Source organism: Plenodomus lingam (genome assembly GCF_022343315.1).
Source record: "Plenodomus lingam strain CAN1 chromosome Unknown contig_5, whole genome shotgun sequence".
Lineage (NCBI taxonomy): Eukaryota > Fungi > Ascomycota > Dothideomycetes > Pleosporales > Leptosphaeriaceae > Plenodomus > Plenodomus lingam.
The window spans coordinates 1,210,583-1,235,041 of NW_027093957.1; the positions used below are offsets into that span (position 1 = coordinate 1,210,583).

At 35.6% G+C, this 24,459-nt stretch overlaps 4 protein-coding genes across 4 annotated transcripts; 3 read left to right on the plus strand and 1 right to left on the minus strand.

The window, feature by feature from the left end:
* Positions 1-19,397: 19,397 nt before the first annotated feature.
* Positions 19,398-20,708, plus strand: IAQ61_009031 (uncharacterized protein; the record flags this gene model as incomplete). Its single annotated transcript, XM_003836638.1, has 3 exons — positions 19,398-19,511; positions 19,563-19,665; positions 19,726-20,708. 3 exons carry the CDS (start codon positions 19,398-19,400, stop codon positions 20,706-20,708), a joined length of 1,200 nt encoding a protein of 399 aa, XP_003836686.1.
* Positions 20,709-21,664: 956 nt separating this feature from the next.
* Positions 21,665-22,879, plus strand: IAQ61_009032 (uncharacterized protein; the record flags this gene model as incomplete). Its single annotated transcript, XM_003836639.1, has 4 exons — positions 21,665-21,751; positions 21,800-22,422; positions 22,472-22,795; positions 22,846-22,879. 4 exons carry the CDS (start codon positions 21,665-21,667, stop codon positions 22,877-22,879), a joined length of 1,068 nt encoding a protein of 355 aa, XP_003836687.1.
* A 332-nt stretch (positions 22,880-23,211) lies between these two features.
* Positions 23,212-23,739, plus strand: IAQ61_009033 (uncharacterized protein; the record flags this gene model as incomplete). The annotated part of the gene is made up of 3 exons (XM_066098226.1): positions 23,212-23,305; positions 23,407-23,568; positions 23,627-23,739. The coding sequence occupies 3 exons, from the start codon at positions 23,212-23,214 to the stop codon at positions 23,737-23,739; spliced, it is 369 nt and encodes a 122-aa protein (XP_065951865.1).
* A 186-nt stretch (positions 23,740-23,925) lies between these two features.
* IAQ61_009034 (uncharacterized protein) lies at positions 23,926-24,441 on the minus strand (the record flags this gene model as incomplete). Its single annotated transcript, XM_003836641.2, has 1 exon — positions 23,926-24,441. One exon carries the CDS (start codon positions 24,439-24,441, stop codon positions 23,926-23,928), a length of 516 nt encoding a protein of 171 aa, XP_003836689.2.
* Between the last annotated feature and the right edge of the window lie 18 nt (positions 24,442-24,459).

Sequence of the window (24,459 nt, forward strand, 5' to 3'; positions counted from 1 at the left end):
TTATTAATTATCTTAAAAGTTAGTTAGTAGAGTTATAGAGCGTTTATAAGCTATTTATAATATTTATAGACTATAAAAACCTAGAGTACTTTACTAGCCTTTAAAGCTTAAGCAAGTAATAGTGCTACTAGGTAGAGGAACTTTTAAAATATTAGTATATCCTATAGTATAGACCTAGCTATCTTGTAGGGTAACCTAATACCTTAAGTAGGTAACTATAAGATTTAAACTCCTTTAAAGTAACACTATAGTTAGTAATGCGCCCTAAATTAATTTAGGTTATAGTGTTAGAAGTAGAGGAGGCGTCTAAGTTACTAAAGGGCGCTAGCCTCTTTGCTAACCTGCATATGCAGACACTATAGGACAAAGTAGTACTAGATAATAAGATATACTAAGGGCGTCTTAATGCGGTTTAGAAAGGCGCTAGGCCTTTTCTAGTTTTAGCTAACACAAAGTAATAGATTAGGGACTATATAATTAGCACATATAGCACTTTGCTTTAGAGGTGTATTATTTAGTTATTAGTATAGGAACCCCTTATAACTACTATTATATAGCAAGTATATAAATTAGGTTTAGTAGGATATCTAGGAAAGAATATAATATTTTAGATACTACGCTATAACTATTATTAGGATAGAATATTAGGAGATATTACGTGGTATATTTAGAACTGCTACTATTATAGTGCTTATATCTCCTAGAAGCGCTAATAGGGTTTATTATAACCTATACTAGTAGCGTTATAATACTAGTCCTAAATATCTATAGATTTTATAGTTAACCTACTTATAAAAGATAATAGTAAACCCTAGTTCCTATTAGTTATTACTAATAGATTATCTAAATATATTTAGCTTAAAGTAATAGTCTCTATAGTAGCTAGTTATTATATAAGGATCTTTTAGGACACCTAGTAGTAGTTTAAGGGCTTCCTATCCTCTATTATTACTAACTAAGGCTCTAACTAGTTAGGATCTTTCTAGATAATAAAGATAAACTAGTTACTGTCTACTATATACTACCCCTAGATAAATAGTAGGATAGAGCGGGTAAACTAAGAGGTATAGGTAGTCCTGCGTATAACAGTATACTTTAAGCAGACTAACTAGCCTAACTACCTACTAGCCTACTCACTTGCACTGAATAATAGGGACTCTAGTATAAGTAGTATTAGCCCTAATCTACTTTTAAATAGGTATACTATAGACACACTATAAAAGATAATATTACTACTAGTAAAGCCTAAGAAGCCTTATAGGGAGTCTATAGCGTTCTTATTACACCTATAGAGTAGTGTAGAGCTAGTGTAAGCTACTATTATATTCTAATAGTAATAATAATAGGAGGTAATAAATTAGTTCTAATACCTAGCTAAAGAATTCCTAAAAGGTAATATAGTTTAGTTTATAATATACAATATATAGATAAACTAACTAAGTAAAAGGTTTAACTAGCTATAGGTAAAGTATAAAGTAATAGAAGTCCCTACTCTACTAATAGTAGTATTAGACTTACTAGGGAACTTATATAAGACAATATATATAGATCTACTAGAGAGAGCTACTAATAATCTACTACTAAGCTAGAAGCTTTAGGACTTATAACTAGGCCTAATAGTTACTCTAGAAAATAAAGATATAATACTAGATAAATAGGAAGTAGAAGAGATCCTATATATAAAGAATATAAGAGGAAAAGGAAAGTATTAAGTCCTAGTAAACTAATAGGGAGAGTAACCTATTTAAACGAGGAGAAGTAGGAGGGGCAAGGTTTAATAGTAGTGATCCTATAGCAGAGGATATAGGTTTAATGCAGAAATATAAGTAAAAAGATAATATTGTTAAGTTAAAGTAAAGTCTGCAGGAGTTATCCTTTTTCTATCCTCTAATCCTTTATGCCTTTATACTATTTAATCTGCCTAACTTTTTAGGCTAAGCCTTGTTTTTCTCCTATACATCCTATACTATAGCATAAACCTCCCCCTCCTTTAAGCTTAGCCCTATTAAGCTTGGCCCTTACTCTCCTCCTCTAGGTTAGCGACCCTAGTTCCTAGCTCGTCGAGCTTTAGGTGAGGGAGTAGGGGTATCTAGGGTCTCTAATCTTGAACCTAAACTTAACGAGATAGTTCTCCTCTACGCCCTTGCTAGGCTTCCTGCATAGCCTAGCCCTAGGCGCCTAGATCCCTCTGCCTTTCGTTCCTCTTTAATAGCTCCTAGATACTTTTTAACTATATCTAGAGTCTCTAATTACTTAATCTATCTATTATACCTCTACTACTCTCCTGCCTTAGTAGGCTGTACCCCCTTTATACTAAAATAGGATTAGTCTAGTACCCTAGCTTCCTTATCCTCGCTAAATGCAAGCTTCTTATTCTTAACGCAGATAGCCTAATTCTTCTTTAACTCTTTTACTATCTTAACCTAACTCTTCCTAATCTATACTCCTATCCTTTTTAACAGATTTCCTTCTCCTATCTTACCGTAGGGCACTTCTCCCTTAGTTCTTTAGGCTAGTGCACCCTATCTTCCTATGCCTAGATATAGGCCATCTTGTTCCTCCTTAACCCCCTATCTATCTAATTTACCTAATTCTTCTATACTTCTTTAAATCTAATTAGGAGCTTAGTGTAGTTATCTTGGTCCTTGTTATTAAAAGAAACTAAGCCTTAGATTATCTTAAGCCCTTGTCCTAACTACGCTGCCTTAGAAAGGTTTACGTCCACGTAATAAAAGAATGTTTAGTCTCCTACCTAGGCGTACTTAGTGTAGTATAGGTATAAGATTAGGTTTATAGTTTCCTAGATTATAGTGTATTAGAGCTAGTATCTTATATCCCCTTACACTAGCTATTAAATAATAGAGTAGTATATAGTCCTGTACTACCCTAAATTAGCTACCTACTTTATCTCCCTTAAGTGCTATTTATATATCTTAAAGCACTTATCTACTATCCTTACTAGTTCTAGGTATTTATAGATCTAGGTAAAGGTATCTAGGGTTATACTTCCTTTCTATAAGAAGCCTTAGTAACTCTGCTTAAATTTTATTACCTGTTATAGTTAGGCCTAGTTATTTATTAGTGCTGTCTTCTTTAGCTAGTAGTAATAAGCTTATAAATCCTTAGAGGTGTAATCTTAGTTAAATAGCTTAGTAAAAGCTACTATAGTAACTAGGTTAGCTTGCAAATTTCCCTATTCTCTAGGCTTATAGTATAGTATATTTAGCTATCTATTACTTGCCTCTATATTTAGAGTCTAAGTATAGAGCCCTATCTTGCTAGTAATAAACTTTAAGTAGCTAAAGCATACCTAATTTAAATCCTACACTATCCTCCCCTTAGCGTCCTAGATAGTGCTACAATTAGTAACTTTGTAGTACTATGCTTTAACTAGCTTCCTTTGCTTAGTGTTATTAAGTGCGCTACTCCTAATCCTAGCGGCAATTAATTATAGTGCAGAGCGTTAGTTTTTGCACTAATAGGGCGCTTTATTCTTAACTATAGCATACTTATCTTTAGTAACACCCTCTTCTTCTAGTATTATTATCTTAGTATCTAGAGTCTTATTAAGTTCCTTAAGTAGTCTAGGTAAAGAGTTACGTAATTTATTTATTACCTCTATATTAGTATCCTATAGTTATAGGCCTACTACTATATATTAGCTAATAATTCTAAACTCCTAGTAAACGTTCTCTCCTATCCTTTTTAAGAGCTAGGTAGCGTGTCTTCCTTAAGCTCTTATTATCCTTTGTATAGGCAATTCTACTAGAGATTCTTCCTCTAAGATATAGGTAGCTAATTTAATTTCTCTTAAGGTAGTATCTAGTATATCCTCTATCCTCTTCTTGTAACTCTATAACTCCCTTGCTATACTTCCTAACCTTAATAGTCCTCTATTCTAGACCACACTCCTATCTAGTAGTATAGTCTAGGCGCGTCTAGCGTAGGATATAGTCCTAGGTAGCTAGTTATAACCTAGATTCTTAATCTCTTGTACTACCCTCTCCTCCTCTACTTTCTTTTTAGCTACTTCTCTGCTTCCTTGTAGAGAGCTAGCTAGAACATCTTTAATTTCTTTTAGCACTAGTATCCTATAGTTTATTAATAACCTTATACCCTCTTTCTATATTTATTTGCTAGGGGGGATTATACTAAGTAGCACCCCTAACTAGTTCTCTAACTTCCTATACTATTACAGCACTAGGTGCTAAATCTTAGCGTAAGTACTATTCTCTTCCCTATAGTATATATTAAAGTTATAAGGGTTGCTTATACCTTTAAGTATTAGTCTAGGTAAGGTATATAGGCCTATTACGTAGTAATAAATAATTGCCTTAACACGTTATAAGAAATAGTCCTCTAGTTCCTTCTTAGCCTTTAAGATAGTATCTACCTTTCCTATTAGCTTAGTAATTATAACCTAGACCCTATACTAGTTAGTAATATTAATAAAATTATCTTTTAACTAGTTTCGCCCCTATATTCTATAGTATACCTCTAAGTTTAGGAAGCTAGCAAGCTAGTCTAGACCTACGTAATATAGGAGGTACCTTACGTCTATATATCCTTAGTGTGTCTAACTAACTTATAGGGTAAATTAGCTTAGGTATTTCTAACTAAATTTAGCGTAATTAGCGTAGATATACTATATTACTAAGTGTATTTTATTAAGTTACTTCTTATATATATTACACGCTTCCTTTATAAATAGGTACTATAACCTAAAATTAGCTACACTACTATATAACTATATAAGTGCTAGGCTAGACTCTATAAAGCTCCCTACTACTATTATTAATCCTAAAGTTTTATTAAAGTACTCCCCTAGTACTCCTATAAAGTTATCTGTAATATTCCTTTATTATATAATAGTACTTACACGTATCTTATTAATCTAGCTACCTATAGTTACACCTCCTTTCTATAGAAGAGGGATACCTTTATAAAGTGCCTAGGTCTACGCGTTAAACTCTTTAGGCTAAACTAAGTCTAACTTTTTAATAGCTAAAAGACTCCTCTATTATAATATATACTAATAGTCTAGTGCAAAACTTCTAGGTATTATAGGCTATAGCTATAACCCTCTAGGTTATAGGCTTAACCTTAGGGACTGTAGGGAACCTGTTAATATTAGGGATCCTAGTAAGCCTAGCTTAACTACTAGCTATTTTCCTTTCTAGACTTCTAATAACTATTTAGGGCTTATTATTTTATTTAGGATCTTCTAGTAGTAGCTTTATTAGATACTTATAGCTTTATTAGATATCTAAAGTTTTTAGTGTAGTTTATTATAGTAGTGGCAGCGCAGGTAGAATATATGCGGGAACACGCGCGCCTTTCTATTATACTTGCGCCTTCCTATTATTCTCCTACCTTTACTTTATTCTACCTTTACTTGTTTATTATCCTTCTACCTTTACTTATTTATTACCCTTCTACCTTTACTTTCTTATTATCCTTATTATAATTGCTTATCTACACGTAGGTAGGTAGTTAGTGTGGCTAATTAGAGCGTTGTATATCTAAAGGGTTAAATTAGCGCACCCTTTGGATACCTATTTAGGACTAGCGCGCTTCCTGCCTTCCCCCTACTAATCTTGCGCCTGTCCCCTAGCGTATCTTTTCCTAAGTTTTAACACTAAAGTATTAATACTATTAACTCTTAATTATTAATTATCCTCCTCTTAATTACTTTTGCTAGAATCTAAGATATTAAAATATTAGTATTCTGCTTATTCTTTGTCTAAGAGCGTCCTAGGTCTAATCTTAAGAGTAGGACCACCTATATCTAGTTATAGGATTTCCTAGTCCTAATTCTCTAATTTAACTTCCTTATTTTCTTCTCTTCCCTCTATACCTAACTTATTAAACTACGCAGGCGGCGCTTAGAAGATATGCCTATTTTCCTATAGTGCCCTATCCTACAACTTTATAAGTCCTTAGTCTTCCTAGTTTACCTTATCCTAGCTTCTCTAGTAGAAGATCCTTATCCTCTAGCCTAGTGTTATATATGCAAACTTAGTTCTATCTAAATCTTTTAGCTAATACGTCCCTAACTCTAGAAAGCTCCACGCTACTAGGTATAGACCTAGCTATTTGTTACTAAGTTTCCTATCTCTAGATATATCTGTCTAGCGGACTAAATCCCACAGTAGTACTAATAAGCTAGGGCTAATTTCCTCTCTTTAAATTTCCTTGTGGTTGTCCTAATATTCTTTCTTCTATAAGTATAGCCTCTTAATTCTTAACACTGCATCTTTAAGAAACTAATCTCTTAGGTTAACCTAGGTAGCCCTTACTACTAGTAGCTAAGCCCTATCTATTATCTACCTAAAGGGAAGCGTCTGCTATATTAGAAGAGCTAGTTTAATTAGGAGCACTAGGTTCTAACTAGTAACTAGCTAGTATATAGAGTATCTAGTATTTTCTTAAATAGATATTTAGTTAGCTAGGAGTACTATTAGTAGATTAGAGACCTAGCTCCCCTAGAGCTTTGCAAGTGCGTTAATAATTAGTTTATACCCTCCTTTAATTTTTCTATTAGCCTAAGGGTTATAGGTGGAGATCTAAACCCTATATATACTATAGATAGTAGCTAAATTACAAATAACTTTTTAGAAGTTAGGCCCCCTATTAACTATAATCCTTCGCGCTATACTCTATCTGCATAGGATGTCTTTATATATAAATTTAGCAATAGTTTTTAATCTATTATTTAGTAATACTTATACTTTAGGCCACCCGCTTAAATAGTCCTAGGCTATTACTAGGAATTATTTCCTAGAATTATAAGGCATGTAGACTACGTTAATAGCTACTATCTCCTATAGCGCATAGGAGTAGGTGTTAGTAAGTATATTAACCTTCTTCTTACTACTTCTTTTCTAACACTTATAATACGTGCGTAAAGTAAGCCTTACTATCTTATATATCCTTTTCTACTAATATTACTAAGCTATTATTAAATAGACAGTATTTACGCTATAATAACTAATAAGGTAATATATTTCCTATATAGTAGTAACCCTAATATCTTTATTATTAACTACTTATCTTACTACTATATTTTAAGATATCTTGCAGAAGAGGAACCTATCTCTTACAAAGAAGTTTAAGGCTTGTTTCTTCTATGCCCTTAACTCCTTCTATAGAACGTCTAGGATTTTAAACCTAACTAGAAACTAGGCAATTCCTTCTAACTAAGCGCTATATTTAGGATGTAGTACTTTATCCTTTATTAGATTATATAACTTAACGTTAGCAATTATATACTTAATAAAGTCTTTAATATTGTCTTTAGTTTTATCTAGGGGTTCCTATCTATCCTCTTTTAGATATTAGGATAGAGTATCTATAACTATATTCCTTTTGCCTAGAATATATTAAATTTTAAAGTCCTATACTAAAATAGTAGCAAGCTACCTATTTATTACCCCTCCTAGTATTTTGCTTAAGGACTAATTAAGCTAAGTAATTAAGGTTTAAGCGTCTATCTTAATAATAAATAGTGTTCTATAGAGCTAAACTCTAAACCTTTTTAGGGCCTATAGCACTACTTTATACTCTAGCTTAGTAGAGTGCTACTTTGCTTTAGACTTTAACTATATAGTACTTTTGAACTAGCATAGATGTTGCCTTCTATCTAGCCCCTATTTATTCTAGGGAAGCTCCTGCGCCTTCCCTACTAGCGTCTACTATAAGGTAGATAGTCCCTCTAGTCTTATAATTAATAGTTATTAGGGCTAGTGCTATAGTAATAAAATACTTAAGCTCTTTTATTACTACCCTCTGTAGTTCTTCCTATATCTACCTAGTGTTGCCTTGCAGGAGTATAAATAATAGCTTTGCTTAGATAGCAAAGCTAGGAACCTATATCTAGTAGTAGACATAGATCCTAATAAATATCTAGACTTCCTTTATATTTCTATATTTTACCTATTTTACAATCTTTTCTACCTTTATATAGTTAGGGTATCTTCCTTTAAAGCTAACCTTATAGCCTATAATACTAAGATAAGCTATACCCTAATAATATTTCTTTCCTAAAACTATACCCCCTACTTACTTAATATCTACTAGGACTTAGTTAAGCTACTGCACATGCTTAAGCATAAATCTCTAGACCCTAGGAAGCGCCTCTTCGCCCCTATAGTTAGTCTTAGGCCCCCCTACTATTATATTGTCTATAAATAGCATTATATAAGGGGAATAATTACACAGTATTTTTATTATAATTCTCTAAAAGGCTACTACTAAGTTTATTGCTCCTTGTACTATAGTATAAGATTGTAGCAGGCTAATAGGGGTATATATAGTAGTTATATCTCTACTATCTAGGTAAAGGGTAATCTAGTTATATCCTAAAAATATATCTATTAGAGATAATATCTTACACCTAGCAAATTTCTTAGAGAATTTATCTATAGTTAGAGGTAGGTTTACATCTCTCTAGCTAACCTTGTTTATATAGATAGTATTTTAGACTAGTTAGTACTTCCTATCTTTCTTTACTACTAAGAAATATAGGTTCTAGTACAGACTATTACACCTCTTAAGTATTCCTTAATCTAGATACTCTTCTAATATCTAAACAAATTCTTCTTCTACTACCTTAGCTACTAGGAAACTACGTATTTGCTATACTTTATGCAGGATTATCTTTATTTAGTAAGGCAGGCTAACGTCTTAAGTAATACGTCCACTTTCTCTAAAGTTAAAGGCAATAGCTACTTCTCTATTAAGAATTATTTCTTAAAATAGAGTCCTTTCTACTACTAATAAGTCTAGACTAAATTTCTACTCTTGTATCCTCTTAGTAGTTAGCCTAGACCCTCTTAGAAATAATATATATCTTTTCTTAAAAAGATAGTTAAAAGGGCTAAGGTTAACTCTTTCACGAATACTAAGCTTTAGTAGTTAGTTTTCCTTAGCTACTATTTTCTAGTCCTCCCTTCTAAACTCTATATCCTTATCCTTCTCTTTTAGGTTATCTACTAGTTAGATTTTCTTGCTAACTTTTTTATACTTAGTGCTTACCTTAGTAACTATTTATATTACTTTTTATTATATACCTTAATTTAGCTTATATATTACTAATATTAGGTTTAGCTCTTAGATAGCCTATAGGTCTTCGCTTGCCCCTACACTATATCCTATAGTTTATGCTGCCTATTTTTCTAGTATCTTTTTATCTTCTAAGGTAAATAGTTATCTATATTTACTAAATCCCGCTTATAGCTCTATATAGTCTACCTCTTATAGAAATTTTAAATATACTATATATTCTACTATATAGTATTTATCTCCTAGGTATTAATTTTATAGGATCTCTTTCCTAAGCAAGGGTCCTACTATTAGTTTTCTAACTTATCTTCCTCTTCTATTTTATCTTTATCTTCCTACTTTAGATCTAAGGCTATAAAGACCACATTCCTTTCCCTATCTAAGGATAGCACCTAGCAGGTAACCCTCCTGTAGATATTGTACTAAATAGCTAGCCTAGCAGAGGTACACTATAGCCCTTCTAATATAGCTAAGTAGGTTAGGTTTATAATTACCCTAAAATAAGTTAGGGTCTCTACCTCCCCTATACGTACTAGCATATTCTACGCAGTTCTAATAAATAGGTCTATCCTACTATTAGCTATAACTACCCCCTACGTATACCCTAGGGTCTAGGTTAGAGTCTTAATAGGTACCTATAATGCCTACGTAGCACTTAATCTTAAGAGATTTATTTATACCCCTATATTAATTAGGTAGTTTACTATATTCCCCCTTATACTAGTCTAGTAGGTTAGTAGTTCTATATAAAGAGTTATCTAATTTAATTCCTAGTTAGTATAAGACTTATCTTTTTCTTCTTATATAACTAAATCTTTTCTATACCTATCTAAGTTTTATCTAAATTAGAGCCTTACTTAGGTATTAAGTACTTCTAGCATTATACGTATATTACGCTAACCTAGCGTAGGGTTCTTTACCTCTAGCTCCTCTAATTAGTTAACACATCTAAAGGGTAAAATTAGCGCACCCTTTAGATACCTATTTAGGACTAGTGCACTTTCTAGGCCCCCTAGCTCTACTATATTTACCCTACTAAAGTAGTTATTATCCTCTAGTACTTAAGTCTAGGGTTCCTGTAATAACGTCTTGATTTGTTCCTGTAGATAATCTTGCCCTAGTAGGTTAGCTACTATAATTCCCTAGACTTCCTACCTAAGAAAAGTAGCTACTATTTAGTTTAGGCTTAGGCGTATTATTCCCTCTAGCTCCTTATTCTTTACTTCTTTAAACTATACTTTTCTTCTTGTTATTAGTAGGTCCTAATTAGGCCCTAAATTTATATAGCCTTTACCTATATTATCTAGTAGCTAGATTATTATAAAGGGGTCTATATAGGCCTAAGCTAGGTATAGAATCTCTAGGGTCTCTTTAAGTTCTATCTCCTTACTTACCCCCTCTTCTTAGTTTACTAGGTTTTATATTAGTCTTCCTTACCTACGCTTCTAGATTAATCCTATCCTTACTTCTTCTAAGACTTAGTCCCTTTGCTTTTCTTTCTCCCTTATAGAGGCGTGGATCCTAAGTGTATTCTTGTCTACTAATCCTAGGATAATATATCTTAAGTCCACATAATCTAGCGTTATTACTACTAGCTCTTTCTTGTTAGTTTATAGCATTTAATAGTTTAAGAACTACTTATATTCTTTTTAAGTATCTACTAGTTCTAATCCTTAATTCTAGGAAGATATTATATTAGCTCCCGCTCTTTTTACTACTAGGTAGTCTAGCCCTTAAGTCTACCTCTACTACTAGCCTCTTAAATCTATTCTATTAAATAGTTCTAGCTTAACCTATAACGCTGGCTAGCTAAGGATATCCTTAGTAACTTTATAGTATTTATATAACTTTTTCTTTATCTAGTAAAGAGTATAGTTTTATAGTACTAGCTTAGTAACCTGCCCTAGTCTTTTATATAATAGTCTGTAGTAAAATGTCCTAGTCCTTATTTCTAGATTCTAGGAAGTGCTTACCTACCCTAGCGCTATAAGTTCTAGCTAGGGAGGGTAGTCCCTTACTAGGTAGGTTTCTAATCTATATATATTATAGGTGGGTAGTTTCTTATTATACCCCCTATAACTCTATAGCCCTAGCTAAGTAGTTAATGTTTACGTAGGGCCCTAGGTTCTTAGCTAGTTTATCTATAACCCTCTAATTGCTATAGTATTCTAACGTATTCCTTACTCTATTCTAGCGTTAGTTATATATAAAATAAAGTAGAGCTAGTTTACTAGGCTTTTTAGTAGTAGGCCTATTATATAGTATTCCTATAGCCTATTAGCCTTAGCTAAACTTATCTTTATTTTTTCTAGTTCCCTAATTAACTAGTCTATTTCTAGGTTAACGTTTAGGGGTAGTTAGGTAGTAGCTTGCTCCTTTCTAACGCCTTTTGCTACCTCTATAATTTCCTCCTTTATAGGCGTAGCTTTTGCTAATTCTAATATCTAATATACCTACTAAGCATCTTCCTTTATTTAGCTAGCTAATATATATTTTATTCCTTCTCTTTACTAATAGATTCTTTTAATATAGGTATAGATCTTCTCTAGCTTATAGCTTGCTGCCTTATTACTATTAGGCCCTCCTAGTATACTAAGCAAGACTAGCTCTTTATCTACCTAGGGTAACCCTTTAAAAAAGAAAAATCTAACTTTACTTTTATATAGCTATTTAGATACTAGGTAGGTATTACTATATACTATAAAATTAGTATAGTAGTCTAAGAGACCTAGGAAGTTTCTAGAAGCTTCTTATATATACGTATCTAGGAAGGTTTAGGTACCTATCCTTTACGCTATATCCTAGTCCCTCTAGTGCTCCTTTATAGCTTCCTGCAGCTCCTTCTAGTCTTACTTCTAGTAGGGTCTAAGCTTCTTTACAAAAGTTCTGCATACAGCATTATAAAAGTCTAGCAGAATTTTTAGCTAATCTACTTTATCTAGCCCCCTATTTTCTGCCTAGTAGTTATAGTTATCTAGGAACTCTATAACCTCCCTTCCCTAGAACTAAAACTTAGTTTTCCTAGGCCTTATAGGGATAAGGACTCTTCTTAGGGGTCTAGAGGTTTCTATTTTAGTTAACCCTAGGGTAATATTACTTTCTCTAGGTATTGTTCCTAGCAAAAAGGATAGGCTTAGTTAAGGTAGTAGGCTTCTATAAACGTTAAAGGAGGTGTATAAACTAGTAATATTAATTAAAATTATTAGACAAGTTAGTATCTACTTGCTTATATTACTTCCCCCCTTTTATATCTCTTACTTTTATAAACTATATTTTATTTTTAGTAGATTCTTATTATATTAGTATCTTTAGCCTAGCCCTATTTTCCTACTAATAGCGCACACTATCCTATAGCCTTTGCTATAGCTTTTCTATTAGTAGCAATATTCTAGGTGTTCTAGCACTTCTAGTATTACTAATACTTCTTGTAGTTCTAATTATTCTAATAGTTCTAGTTATTCTAGTTCTAGTTATTCTAGTTCTAGTTATTCTAGTTCTAGTTGTTCTAGTTCTAGTTATTCTAGTTGTTCTAGTTCTAGTTATTCTAGTCGTTCTAGTTCTAGTCGTTCTAGTTCTAGTTATTCTAGTTCTAGTAGTTCTAGTTCTAGTTGTTTCTAATGTTTTCTAGTTAGCCTCTTAGTGTTATTACTCTATTCCTACTAACGCGCGTTAGCCACGTCCTAATATAGGCCTACTATTTTTGCCTTAATAATATTAATTATTAACACTACCTATTTTTTAATTTTTCTCTGCCCTCCTTATACTTAGAGAAACGTCCTCTTGGTTACATGCTACTAGGCCCTTCCCTTTACTAAGATAAGATAAGTTCCCCTTAGGCTTTGCTATTTAAACTATTAGGGAGAGTAACCTATTTAAATAAGGAGAAGTAGGAGGGGCAAGGTTTAATAGCAGTGATCCTATAGCAGAGGATATAGGTTTAATGCAGAAACATAAGTAAAAAGATAATATTCTAGAGTTAAAGTAAAGTCTATAGAAGTCATGCCTATCCTATTCTCTAATCCTTTATACCTTTATACTATTCTATCCGCCTAACTTTTTAGGCTAAGCCTTGTTTTTCTCCTATACATCCTAACCACGGCACAGTAATATTATCTTTTAAAGCGTGTCTGTAGTATACCTATTTAAAAGTAGATTTAGGCTAACACTAGTTATGCTAGAGTCCCTGTTATTAAGTGCAAGTTAGCAGGCTAGCAGGTAGTTAGGCTAGTTAGTCTGCTTAAAGCATACTATTATACGCAAGACCGCCTATACCTCTTAGTTTGCCCGCTCTATCCCGCTGTCTATCTAGGGGTGGTATACAGTAGACAGTAACTAGTTTATCTTTGTTATTAAGCATAACGTTATCTAGAAAGATCCTAACTAGTCTAAGCCTTAGTTAGTAATAATAGAGGATAGGAAGCCCTAGAACTACTACTAGTTGTCCTAGAAGATCCTTGCATAATAATTAGCTACTATAGAGACTATTACTTTAAGCTAAATATATTTAGACAATCTATTAGTAATAACTAATAGGGACTAGGGTTTACTATTATCTTTTATAGGTAGGTTAACTATAAAATCTATAAATATTTAGGACTAGTATTGTAACGCGACTAGTATAGGTTATAACAGACCCTATTAGCGCTTCTAGGAGATATAAGCACTATAATAATAGTAGTTTTAAATATACTACGTAATATCTCCTAATATTCTATCCTAATAATAGTTGCGGCGTAGTATTTAAAATATTATATTCTTTCCTAGATATCCTACTAAACCTAATTTATGTGCTCACTATATAATAGTAGTTATAAGGGGTTTCTATATTAGTAACTAAATAACACCCCTTTAGAGCAAAGTGCCGTGTGCGCTAATTACATAGTCGCTAATCTATTACTTTATATTAGCTAAAACTAGGAAAGATCTAGCGCCTTCCTAAACCGCATTAAGATATACTTAGTATATCTTATCTTCTAGTACTACTTTGTCCTATAGTGTCTATATATATAGGTTAGCAAAGAGGCTAGCGCCCTTTAGTAACTTAGACGCCTCCTCTACTTCTAACACTATAACCTAAATTAATTTAGGGCGCATTACTAACTATAGTATTACTTTAGAGGAGTTTAAATCTTGTAGTTATCTACTTAAGGTATTAGGTTATCCTGCAAGACAGCTAGGCCTATACTATAGGATGTACTAATATTTTAAAAGTTCCTCTGCCTAGTAGCACTATTACTTACTTAAGCTTTAAAGGCTAGTAAAGTACTCTAAGTTTTTATAGTCTATAAATATTATAAACAGCTTATAAACGCTCTATAACTCTATTAACTAACTTTTAAGATACTTAATAATAGTAAGTAATTCCTTATTATGTATAGTGTAGTTTTGTCTCTCTAGCGTTAGTGCTATAGAGTAGTAAGCAACTAGGCGCTAGACGCCCCTAACTTTTTATAATAAGTAACCCCTAAGAGCGTATCCTAAATAGTCTACTTCTAATAATATTTCTTTAGCTAGGTCCTATTATATTAGTACTAGTCTAGATATAAATGCCTTTTTTAGTGTATTAAATACACTCTATTCTTCCTCTTCCTATTAGAATAGGGTATTCTTCCTAGTTAGTTAGTTTAAAGGTGCTACTACTTTAGAAAACTTTATAATAAAATTATAGTAGAAGTTAGTAAAACCTAGAAAACTCCTTACCTCTCTTATATTCCTAGGGGATTCCTATTCCTGTACTGCCCTAAGCTTTTTAGGGTTAGGTCTAAGTAATTTGCCTACCTTAATAATATAGCCTAGGTAGCGTACCTCCTTAATACTAAAAGTATATTTCTCTAAGTCTAGGTATAGTCCTACTTCTTTTAATAGTGTAAGTACACGCTTTACTTTTTCTATATAGTTAAACTAGTCTCCTCCTAAATAAATTAGGATATTATTAAGGTAGGCTATTATATATAATCTAAGCAACTCTATAAGCGTGGTATTAATATATTATTAGAAAGTAGATAGCGCACTACTAAGACTAAATAGATATACTAACTATTTATATAACCTAAACTAGGTGCGGAAAGTAGTTAAGGACTTATAACCTTCTACTATTCTAACTTTATAAAAGGTAGTGTAAATATCTACTTTTATAAACTAATTTACGCTAGATAGTGTGTATAAAGTTTCCTTAATAAGTAGTAGTAGGTATTAGTCTAAGGTTATTATGCTATTAAGTATCTAGTAGTCTATATATAGACACTAACCACCTAATAGCTTCTTTACTAGTAATACTAGAGCTCTAGCTATAGAAGAGCTTGCTTAGATCTAGCCCTTATCTATTAATCTAGTAAGTTATATTCTTAGTTCTAGTAATTAATTACGTAATATAGGGTATAGGGGAACCTATAGGGGGTTAGGCTAGGTTCTATCTAGGAGAGTTATTAACTAAATATAGTAATCTATACTACCTTAATAAGGTAGTAAACTGCTTGCTAACTCTTTGTTAAACAGGTCCTTAAACTCTTGCAGTTCTAGTAGTAACTTTATCTTTCTAGTTTTATACTTAGGTTTATAGGGAACTATATTACTAGTAATATAGAAGGTGTGTATATTAATAGGACTTCCCTTATTAACACTTCCTAGATATTTTAATAGGTGTAAGTTATATATTACTTATAATATATCTAGTATATTTATTATAAAAATTTATACCTATATATCTTCTTATTAGGGTTCTTAATTTAGCAACCCTGCTATAACTAAACCTAAGATAATAGAGATATAGGTAGGATATAGACGTCTCCTACTCTCTTATACTACTATATTTCCTACCTTCCTAATTATTAATTTGCCTTATAGAATATCTATAATAACGCCCTCTCTATAAAGCTATAGTCTACCTAGTATTAGTTAATAGGAAAGACTAGGTACTACATAAGCTAAAAGCTAAGACTACTAACTATCTAAATTATAGTCTAATACTACTAACTATACAATTCTTGTACCCTTAGTAATTCCCTAGGTATATTATAAGGGTCGCGGGGGAATATTAATAAAGGTCCTACTAATCTATCTTACTAACTTTTCCTTAACTATACTAAAACACTAGCACCCTAAATTAACTATTACTTGTATATTCTCTACTCTACCTAGGAGAAGGGGAATAAAGAAGGGGGGATTATTTAACCCTACCTTAATATCTAGGGGATACTTAATAGCCTCTACTATTAATAATTCCTTTATTATAGTGTCCTCCTTATACCCCTAACTTAGCCTAGGGTTAGGGGTAGCTAGTTTCCTAAATTAATGCCGCTTGCTAATACTACAACTATCTTAACACCTACTAGTTATAGTAATAGGGCATTAGGATATACACGTATAAAATAACTACCCTATCTATACTAGGTGTAGACCTTTGCTAGTTTCTGTGTATTAAATAGGTCCTATAGGATCTAGTTAGGATATAATATTAGTAGTTTAGTAGGTATACTTAATAAGGCTACTACTTCTACTATATTTATATCGCTATCCTAATCTAAGGTAAACTTCTACTAGGGTTCCTTAGACTTACTAGCCTAAAGAAAACCTAGTTCTAGAGAGGCTATTTTAATATCTACTATAATTATCTTATATTCCTTTATAGCTATATTATAGTTTATCCTAGAGACTCCCCTATTAAGAGAAACTAAGCGTATATAGCTATTAAGAGATTACTAAAGTTATAAAAGCTTCTATTTATTATCCTAGTATAAACCTCCTAACTATATAAGGAGCTACACAAAATTTATAAAGAACTCTATAAAAGGTTAATTTTAGCCCTAATATAAGTATTCTAATATAACTTAGGCACGCTCCTGCCTGTAATAGTTACTATAATAGAACGCTAGGTAGTTAAGAAACCTGCTTATATCCTAACGCTTATATACACTATCCTTAAAGTATAGTGCTATAGCGCGCTAGACTATAGGTAATAGCTAGGACTAAATATATATAAACCTTACCTCCTTATCCCTAATAAAGACCTTATCTACACGTAGTTTAAATTCTATAGTTATTTACTAGGAGGAAAAGTTCGCCTTAGTACTATTATATAGCAAGCTAACTAGGAAGGGTTTATATTATAAGGTAGAAGGGGGTAGAGGTAGTAGATTATTAAACCTAGCAGGCTTAGAGGAGGGTTAGGATAGAATCTAATTGCGTATTTCCTTATTCTATTAATATAGTATAGCTATTATAGCAGAGTCTTAAGCCTATTATTCTATTAATCTATAGACCTGCTATATTAGCCTTTCTACTATATTAGGTTGCACCTAATTATTCTAAACATCTAGCGCGTCTATCTCTTATTACTATTATAGTATATTTAGAAGAAGATACTAAAATATTATAGACTAGCCTTAAGGGAGAATATAATAAGCGTTAATAATAGTATTTAGTATCTTAAAGGAGAGGTAAGCTCTCTACGCCTTTTTATAGGTGTGTAGCGTGTTCGCTTAGTAGTAGTGTTAGGCTCTGTCTAACTTGTCAAAGTTAGCTCCGTCCGTCTTGTTAGACCCAGGCTTAGGCGTAAGCCTAAGCCCTTCACACTAGTAACTATAATAAAACTAAAGCTAGTTATAGAGGGCTTAGCAAATATTATAATTATTAGTAAGGATAGCTTTTAACTAAGTATAAGTCTTATAACTATAATAGCAGGACTTATATAAACACCCTAGATATAGTTAGAACTTACTATATATAATATAAAAATTAAGGGGAACTTACTACTACCCTCCTAATAGTTATACTTACTAAAAAGATAAAGCTAGTTAATATACTAATTATAGGGAAGTAGCTTTATAAAGCTACTATTATATTCCTTATTATCTAAGTTACTAGAAATAATAAAGCTACTAAGTAACTATATTTAAAGAGATATATACTAAGTAAAAAGTTAGTATAGGAAATATAGGGAGAATATTAGAAGTACACACCTTATCTTAGTAGGCCTAGCGTAGGGTCTAACTACCTTATAGTAGATCCCTACTACTAGTACTAGTAGTAGTAGATAAGGATATAATAGAGGCTAGATATATAGGATTAATAGAGAAAGAGTAGAGAGAGGGCTAATTAGTAGGGAAAATCTATTATATAATAAAGTAAGTTTAGGAAATTTATAGTAGAGTAGAATAGCTATATTAGAACTTTTATAGTAGGGTACTAAAATACGTGTATAGATACTATATATATATACTACTTAATATATAGGCCTATTATAAATTAAAAAGGAATATAAAGATATAATAATAAAACCTAAATATATAGTAGTAAAGCTAAATATAGATTATAGAGGATAAAGATATAACCCTAAACCCCTAAAAAGATAATTTTATAATAGCTTATAAGGAAGGTTAGGGGTATATAAAGGGCTTAGGCTTATGCCTAAGCCTAGGCCTAATATAGGATAGATAGAGTCTAACACTACTACTAAGCAAACACGCTACACACCTATAAAAAGGCGTAGAGGGCTTACCTCTCCTTTAAGATACTAAATACTATTATTAACGCTTATTATATTCTCCCTTAAGGCTAGTCTATAATAGATAGGAGGTTCTAATTTCTAGTAGTTTAGAAGATTCTAAGGTAACTAAGGATAATACACCTATATTAGTAGAGGAGTGTACTAAACCTCTACTGTGTAAATATTAAAGGCTATACTATTACTATAATTAATAGCTATAATAAAAAGATATAATACTATTTTTTTAGTTCTATATATAGTATATTTTATATATAACTATAAGAATAGAACTATAACCTATATACTACCTATATAACCTTGACTAATATCTATATATATTAGATCTAACCTAACTACTAGGTCTATATAACCTAACCCTAACCTAAGCCTATAGCCTATATAACCTAAACCTAACCTAAGCACTAGGTCTATGTAACCTAAACCTAACCTAGTACCACAGCTAGTATACACTAACCTAGATTTACTAGCCTAATTTTAAGCTCTAATATAGCTCTAACTCTAGTCTAGGCCCCTCTACCTCTAGATATACAAGAAGCTTTATACTTATAGATAGATAGATAAGTTCTTTTTATTCTTTTATATAAGACCTATAGGTTTAGGAATCTTATCCCTTCTCTATATAGACGCGCACTCCTATATACCTTTAAGTTATATTAGATACCTTTTAGATGCCCTACTTACCTGCGTCGTTACACTTGTTACAAACACGTGCACAACCCGCGCAGCCTCGGTAAGCATCTCAAGTTTCAACGCCTTCCGTCTTGATGATAGAGCTTGCCCATCGACATACCAAGAGCGTGCACCTGTGCGGCCAGGCCCACCACCAAGGATGGCAGCAGATAACTTTACACCTATCGAGAAGATGTGGCAGCGTCTGTTCACTCTCGACGGACAGCCTCTACCGCGGCTTGGCGAATTCCTGCGGGGACTGGCATTGCACCTGGTATAAGTACCGTACGGAAAAGTCGTCAACTAGAATTAATTTGTATGTCAGATTGAAGATTACGAACCAAAGAAGAGTCTGGTAATTTCTCCGGCTAAGTTGCATCGGTTTTACAACGAGGTCAACGTTAAGGACGAAACATACCCTTGGCAGTGTAAGCGCAAGTTGTGGATCACCTGTCGCACATGAGCTGAGCTAGCATACCATGTGATAGCGATCTTTGAGGATCTGTCATATGCAGCTCTATCCAAGATATATCGTGAGCTGCGATGCCAATATCATTTGATTCAGGAGCATCCGGCTGAGCCACCTTCCATTCCTGCTCTAACACCCGAAGGGTTCGAAGCATGGATAACGCTGATGATTCGGGCACATCCTGATGTTGAATACGAGCGGCTGGCAAAAGCTGTCCTAGATATGCCAATTAGTAATGCTGACGACCGGAAGGAGAGATTTCCCAAACAACTCCCTCGACGACTACTGCCAGCTACAGAGAATTTGCAAGCTCAGCAACGTTGCGCTGCCGCGCTTTCTTCTGCGGGTGTTGGGCCTCTTCGTCGGGCGCCAATCTTCCCACCTCCACCCTCAAAGACGCAGTATACTACAGATACAGATGTGCCCAATTTGGAGCGAGAAAGAAGTCCTTATACCTCTAGACCAGATATACGAGCGTTTCCATCCGAAGAAGGAGTGGGATCCCCTTCCGTCCCCATCGAGCGCGAGAGAAAGCCCTACACATCAACCCCAGGGGTCGGGAAGACGTACAATGACGACTTCAATCGTAATGGTAGTGACGAGGAAACTGGACACGCGCCTCATCGATGGACACAGTCTACTGTAAATCCACCTTCGTTTGCAACCCCTTGGCCCGAGACTCACCACCATCCTCGAACCCATTCAAATTTCTCCTCTTTCCGTCCAAAGAGTCCGACTTCCTCCAATTATGGTACAGAATCCGACCCAAACATCCACGAGACCTTCAGCAGCTACTATGCATCAGGCTTTCACAGCTTCGACGATGATCCACGTGAATACAGCCAGGAAACTGGAGGGAACACTTTTTATCGACATCGAAGAAGAATGGGAGGATCTTTCGAACCGCACCCACGGTCGGTGTACGACGATGATGACTACCGGGAGAGACATAGAAGCAGCGGTTATGATGGGAGGGACATGAATCCCGCCGCTATTGATTGACTATAACTGTGGGTTCACGACTTTATGAAGCAATATGTTGTTCGTCGCCTTCTTCTGTCTTTGTATATTACTTTCCTTCGGATACAAATTCTGCGGTAAAGGTAATGCGGTGTAATCAAGGTAATGCGCAGCGTATTAGTAGGCTAAACGGGTTGCATACAACATATCCCTCTCGGCTGTTATCTAGGCTCTATTTACCATGTATTGTTTTTGGCATAGTGAAACGTTCTGAGCAATCAACACTTTTGTACCGGCAAGTGTGAGTCTGCGATGCCCTCTTTCACCCTCGTCCATTCATCCTGATATATGTTACTTGCCATCACAGCAACAATAACTAGCATCGACTGCCTCAAAAAAATCTGCCCTCCTAAAAACATTTTATGCTTTCTTTCTCCCTGCGAAGTCTTGACTTGCCCCCCCCTAGAGTCGACTAATTCTTCTCAAAGAATATGCTGATGCATAGCTTTCGCGCATCTAACACGTGCCTGACTTGCCACCACCTCGAATGATTTTTGACAGGTATATGACTATCGTTTAAGATGGTTTTATGTTTACCACCTTACAATACCTTCTCCGTTAAATACGGCTAGACGAATACGGCACTTTTTAGGTAAGCATTGACATTCTCTCCAGACTAGATACGGTGTACCTAGGTAGTTCACCGCTCAAGAACCTGCGCCACTCTGAAGAAGTCACAGAATCGGCGCATCACCTTCTTGAACCGCTTTTGCAAAGCGTAACTCCCATTAGTGAATGAAGTGCATACCTGAAGCTTGCCTTGGCTTCTGTCTAAGAATCTCCGAGGTTTACGGTAGACGGCAAGCACAGCACGGGACCCCGCGAATGTGACCGCCAAGAACACACTTTACGGGTCGACGCGTCGCGACTTTCCCCTGCCATCAGCCGGCGAGACCTTTCACAAAGAGTTTCCGAATCCTACCACCTAAACACACGCAATGGCACTTCTAGTCGACAAACACCGTCCTCGAAACCTTGATGCCCTCAGCTATCACCCCGGGCTGTCAGAGCGACTACGAGCTCTTGTGCGCGCAGTTCCCCTTGCATTTTAGGCGAGATCCTGACAATCGTAGGCACAAAGTGGTGACTTTCCCCATTTACTCGTATACGGCCCATCAGGTGCTGGTAAGAAGACTCGCATAGTCGCCACCCTCAAAGAACTCTACGGTCCTGGGGTAGAAAAGATCAAGATCGACGCTCGAGTCTTCCAAACCACCACGAACCGCAAGCTCGAATTCAACATTGTCGCCTCCGTCTACCACCTCGAGATTACGCCTTCAGATGTCGGAAACTACGACAGGGTAGTCGTGCAAGATCTTCTCAAGGAAGTTGCACAAACACAACAGGTCGATCTAGGTGCAAAACAGCGCTTCAAGGTGGTAGTGATCAATGAAGCAGACCACCTGACGAGGGATGCGCAGGCCGCGCTGAGGAGGACGATGGAAAAGTACAGTCCAAACTTACGGCTGATATTACTGGCAAACTCCACCAGCAACATCATTGCACCCATTAGGAGTAGAACGCTGCTTGTGAGGGTGTCAGCACCAACAGAGACGGAGATTTGCGAGGTGTTGAGCAAGGTCGGAAAGAAGGAGGGCTGGAAGGAGGTTGAGAGTTTGAACCGAAGAATTGCGAAAGAGAGTGGAAGAAATCTGAGGAAGGCGCTGTTGATGTTTGAGGCGGTGCATGCGCAGAAGTAGGTCTAGGCACATGGAGAGCTTGGATGCAATGCTAATAACAAATAGTGAGAAGATTACAGATCAGACACACATCCCACCACCGGACTGGGAAGCCCTCATTGAACAGATCGCACGCCAGATCGTCGAAGAACGCTCGCCACAACGCCTCCTACAAGTCCGCGCCTCGCTCTACGATCTGCTATCGCATTGCATCGACTCAACCACAATCATCAAGACACTCACATGGAAGTTGATACCCAAGACGGAGGATGCGTTAAAGCCGGAAGTCATCAAGTGGGCTGCATTCTACGAGCACCGGTGCAAGCTGGGTGCAAAACAAATTTTTCATTTGGAGGCCTTCGTCGCAAAGTATATGCGACTGTATGAATCGTACGTTCATCTCCGCAGACTTCCCTAAGAACATGAGCTAATGTGCATAGATACTCTATGGGTCTCGACTTTGATTCGGCGTAACGACCACGATGAATGGACATTGAGCTAGAGCACAAAGATACCAGTATAGTAATGACGATAGCAGAATTGAATGCATTTATACTTTGGATACATTATAGGGAATGCGGAACCATAGGCGTGCTTGAGCGCACCTGCATCCTGGCGTTTGGGGAAGTGCAGCTGCATTACGTCATGGGTAAAGGAGCTTCTCCATATACCTTCAGCTTCAAACAATAACTCCAATACACCACAATCACGATAGCTGCAATCAATGAGCCTCACTTCCTTAAACACTACTTTTCTTTGAAGAATTACTTTCGCCTACCACCTCTCACTCAGTCCTCTTCCAAAACATGTCTTCAAGGCTCATGAACACAGAGCCCGGTGGCGAGCAAACTCAATACGAAGGGGTACATACATTTGTCGAACCACATGCAAAGCAGGCTGGTCAGTTAGGCAGTACGCCCTACCCTGAATACTCTTCCACAAATGCTACCTCTCGGCGACGCCAACCGTCAGGTTCTACCGAACTCACTGACGCTACTCAGATCCCAGCGAAGGCACAGCCGAGACTACCGATAAGAAGGCGACTGACGAGCCAAACACACAAGGTGTGACAAGGGCCGACAAGATTCGCTACGGACAAAGCATACAAGAAGGTGGTATGGGAGGCAAGACGACGAGTTCGACCGGAGAGGCGGTCCAGGCAGGTATGTCACATCGGACAGTTAACATATTGAATGGAATGGGCTTGCTAATGTGTTTCAGGGGGATACCGTGGTACAAAGGCAGTTGATGAGCAGGATGATAGCGCCGCGGTGCAGAGGAGACAACAAGGATATGGTGGTAGGGAGGATATGGATAGAAATGTTGGTGCTTGAGAATGTGGTGGAGTAGCAAACACCTCGCGCTCCTCTTTGGGCTCCTATATGTTGAGGGAGCAATGAATAGCGTATTTCTTGCTAGACATAAGTTCTTGTTATAAAAGTAATACAGCGACCCGACACTTCCAGTCACTGTCAAACAAAAGTGTGGTCGTTTGGTCCAATATATCTTCAGCGGTTTGTTCAGATCCTCTCTTCATCGATTATGTATCCCATGCCTCTCCTCCACAACCCCAAAACTCTCAATGCCTCCATTCTTGCGCCGTACTCCTTGACGCTCTCCACCTCTTCTAGCTTTCCGTTTGTAACAATGGCTTCTCTCTCTGCCCCATGCTCACACACTTTTTCAGCAGGCTTTTTCACCAGTTGGAAGTCCTTGTATCGTAGTCTTTGCACAACAGACACCCATTCTCTTACACCGGATTCAGTACCTTGGCAATACATGATGCCCGGACAGCCTGAACTGCGTAGAAGCGCGTAGATGTTGCAATTTGAAGCTGCGTCTCTCAGCTTGCCCACCTTTTTGCGCGATGTGATGTGATGTGTGCGAATTAGCGCGTTGAATACTGGCTGAGACATGACATTTGATGCGGCGGACGCAGTATGGAGAAAGTGGGAAGCGTTGACGACCAGGTTGTCGCTGTATCCCAAGTTACTGATTAGGCTTAGCGCGCATTTTGGAAATTCTAAGCTGAACATTTGACCCCATGACGTCTG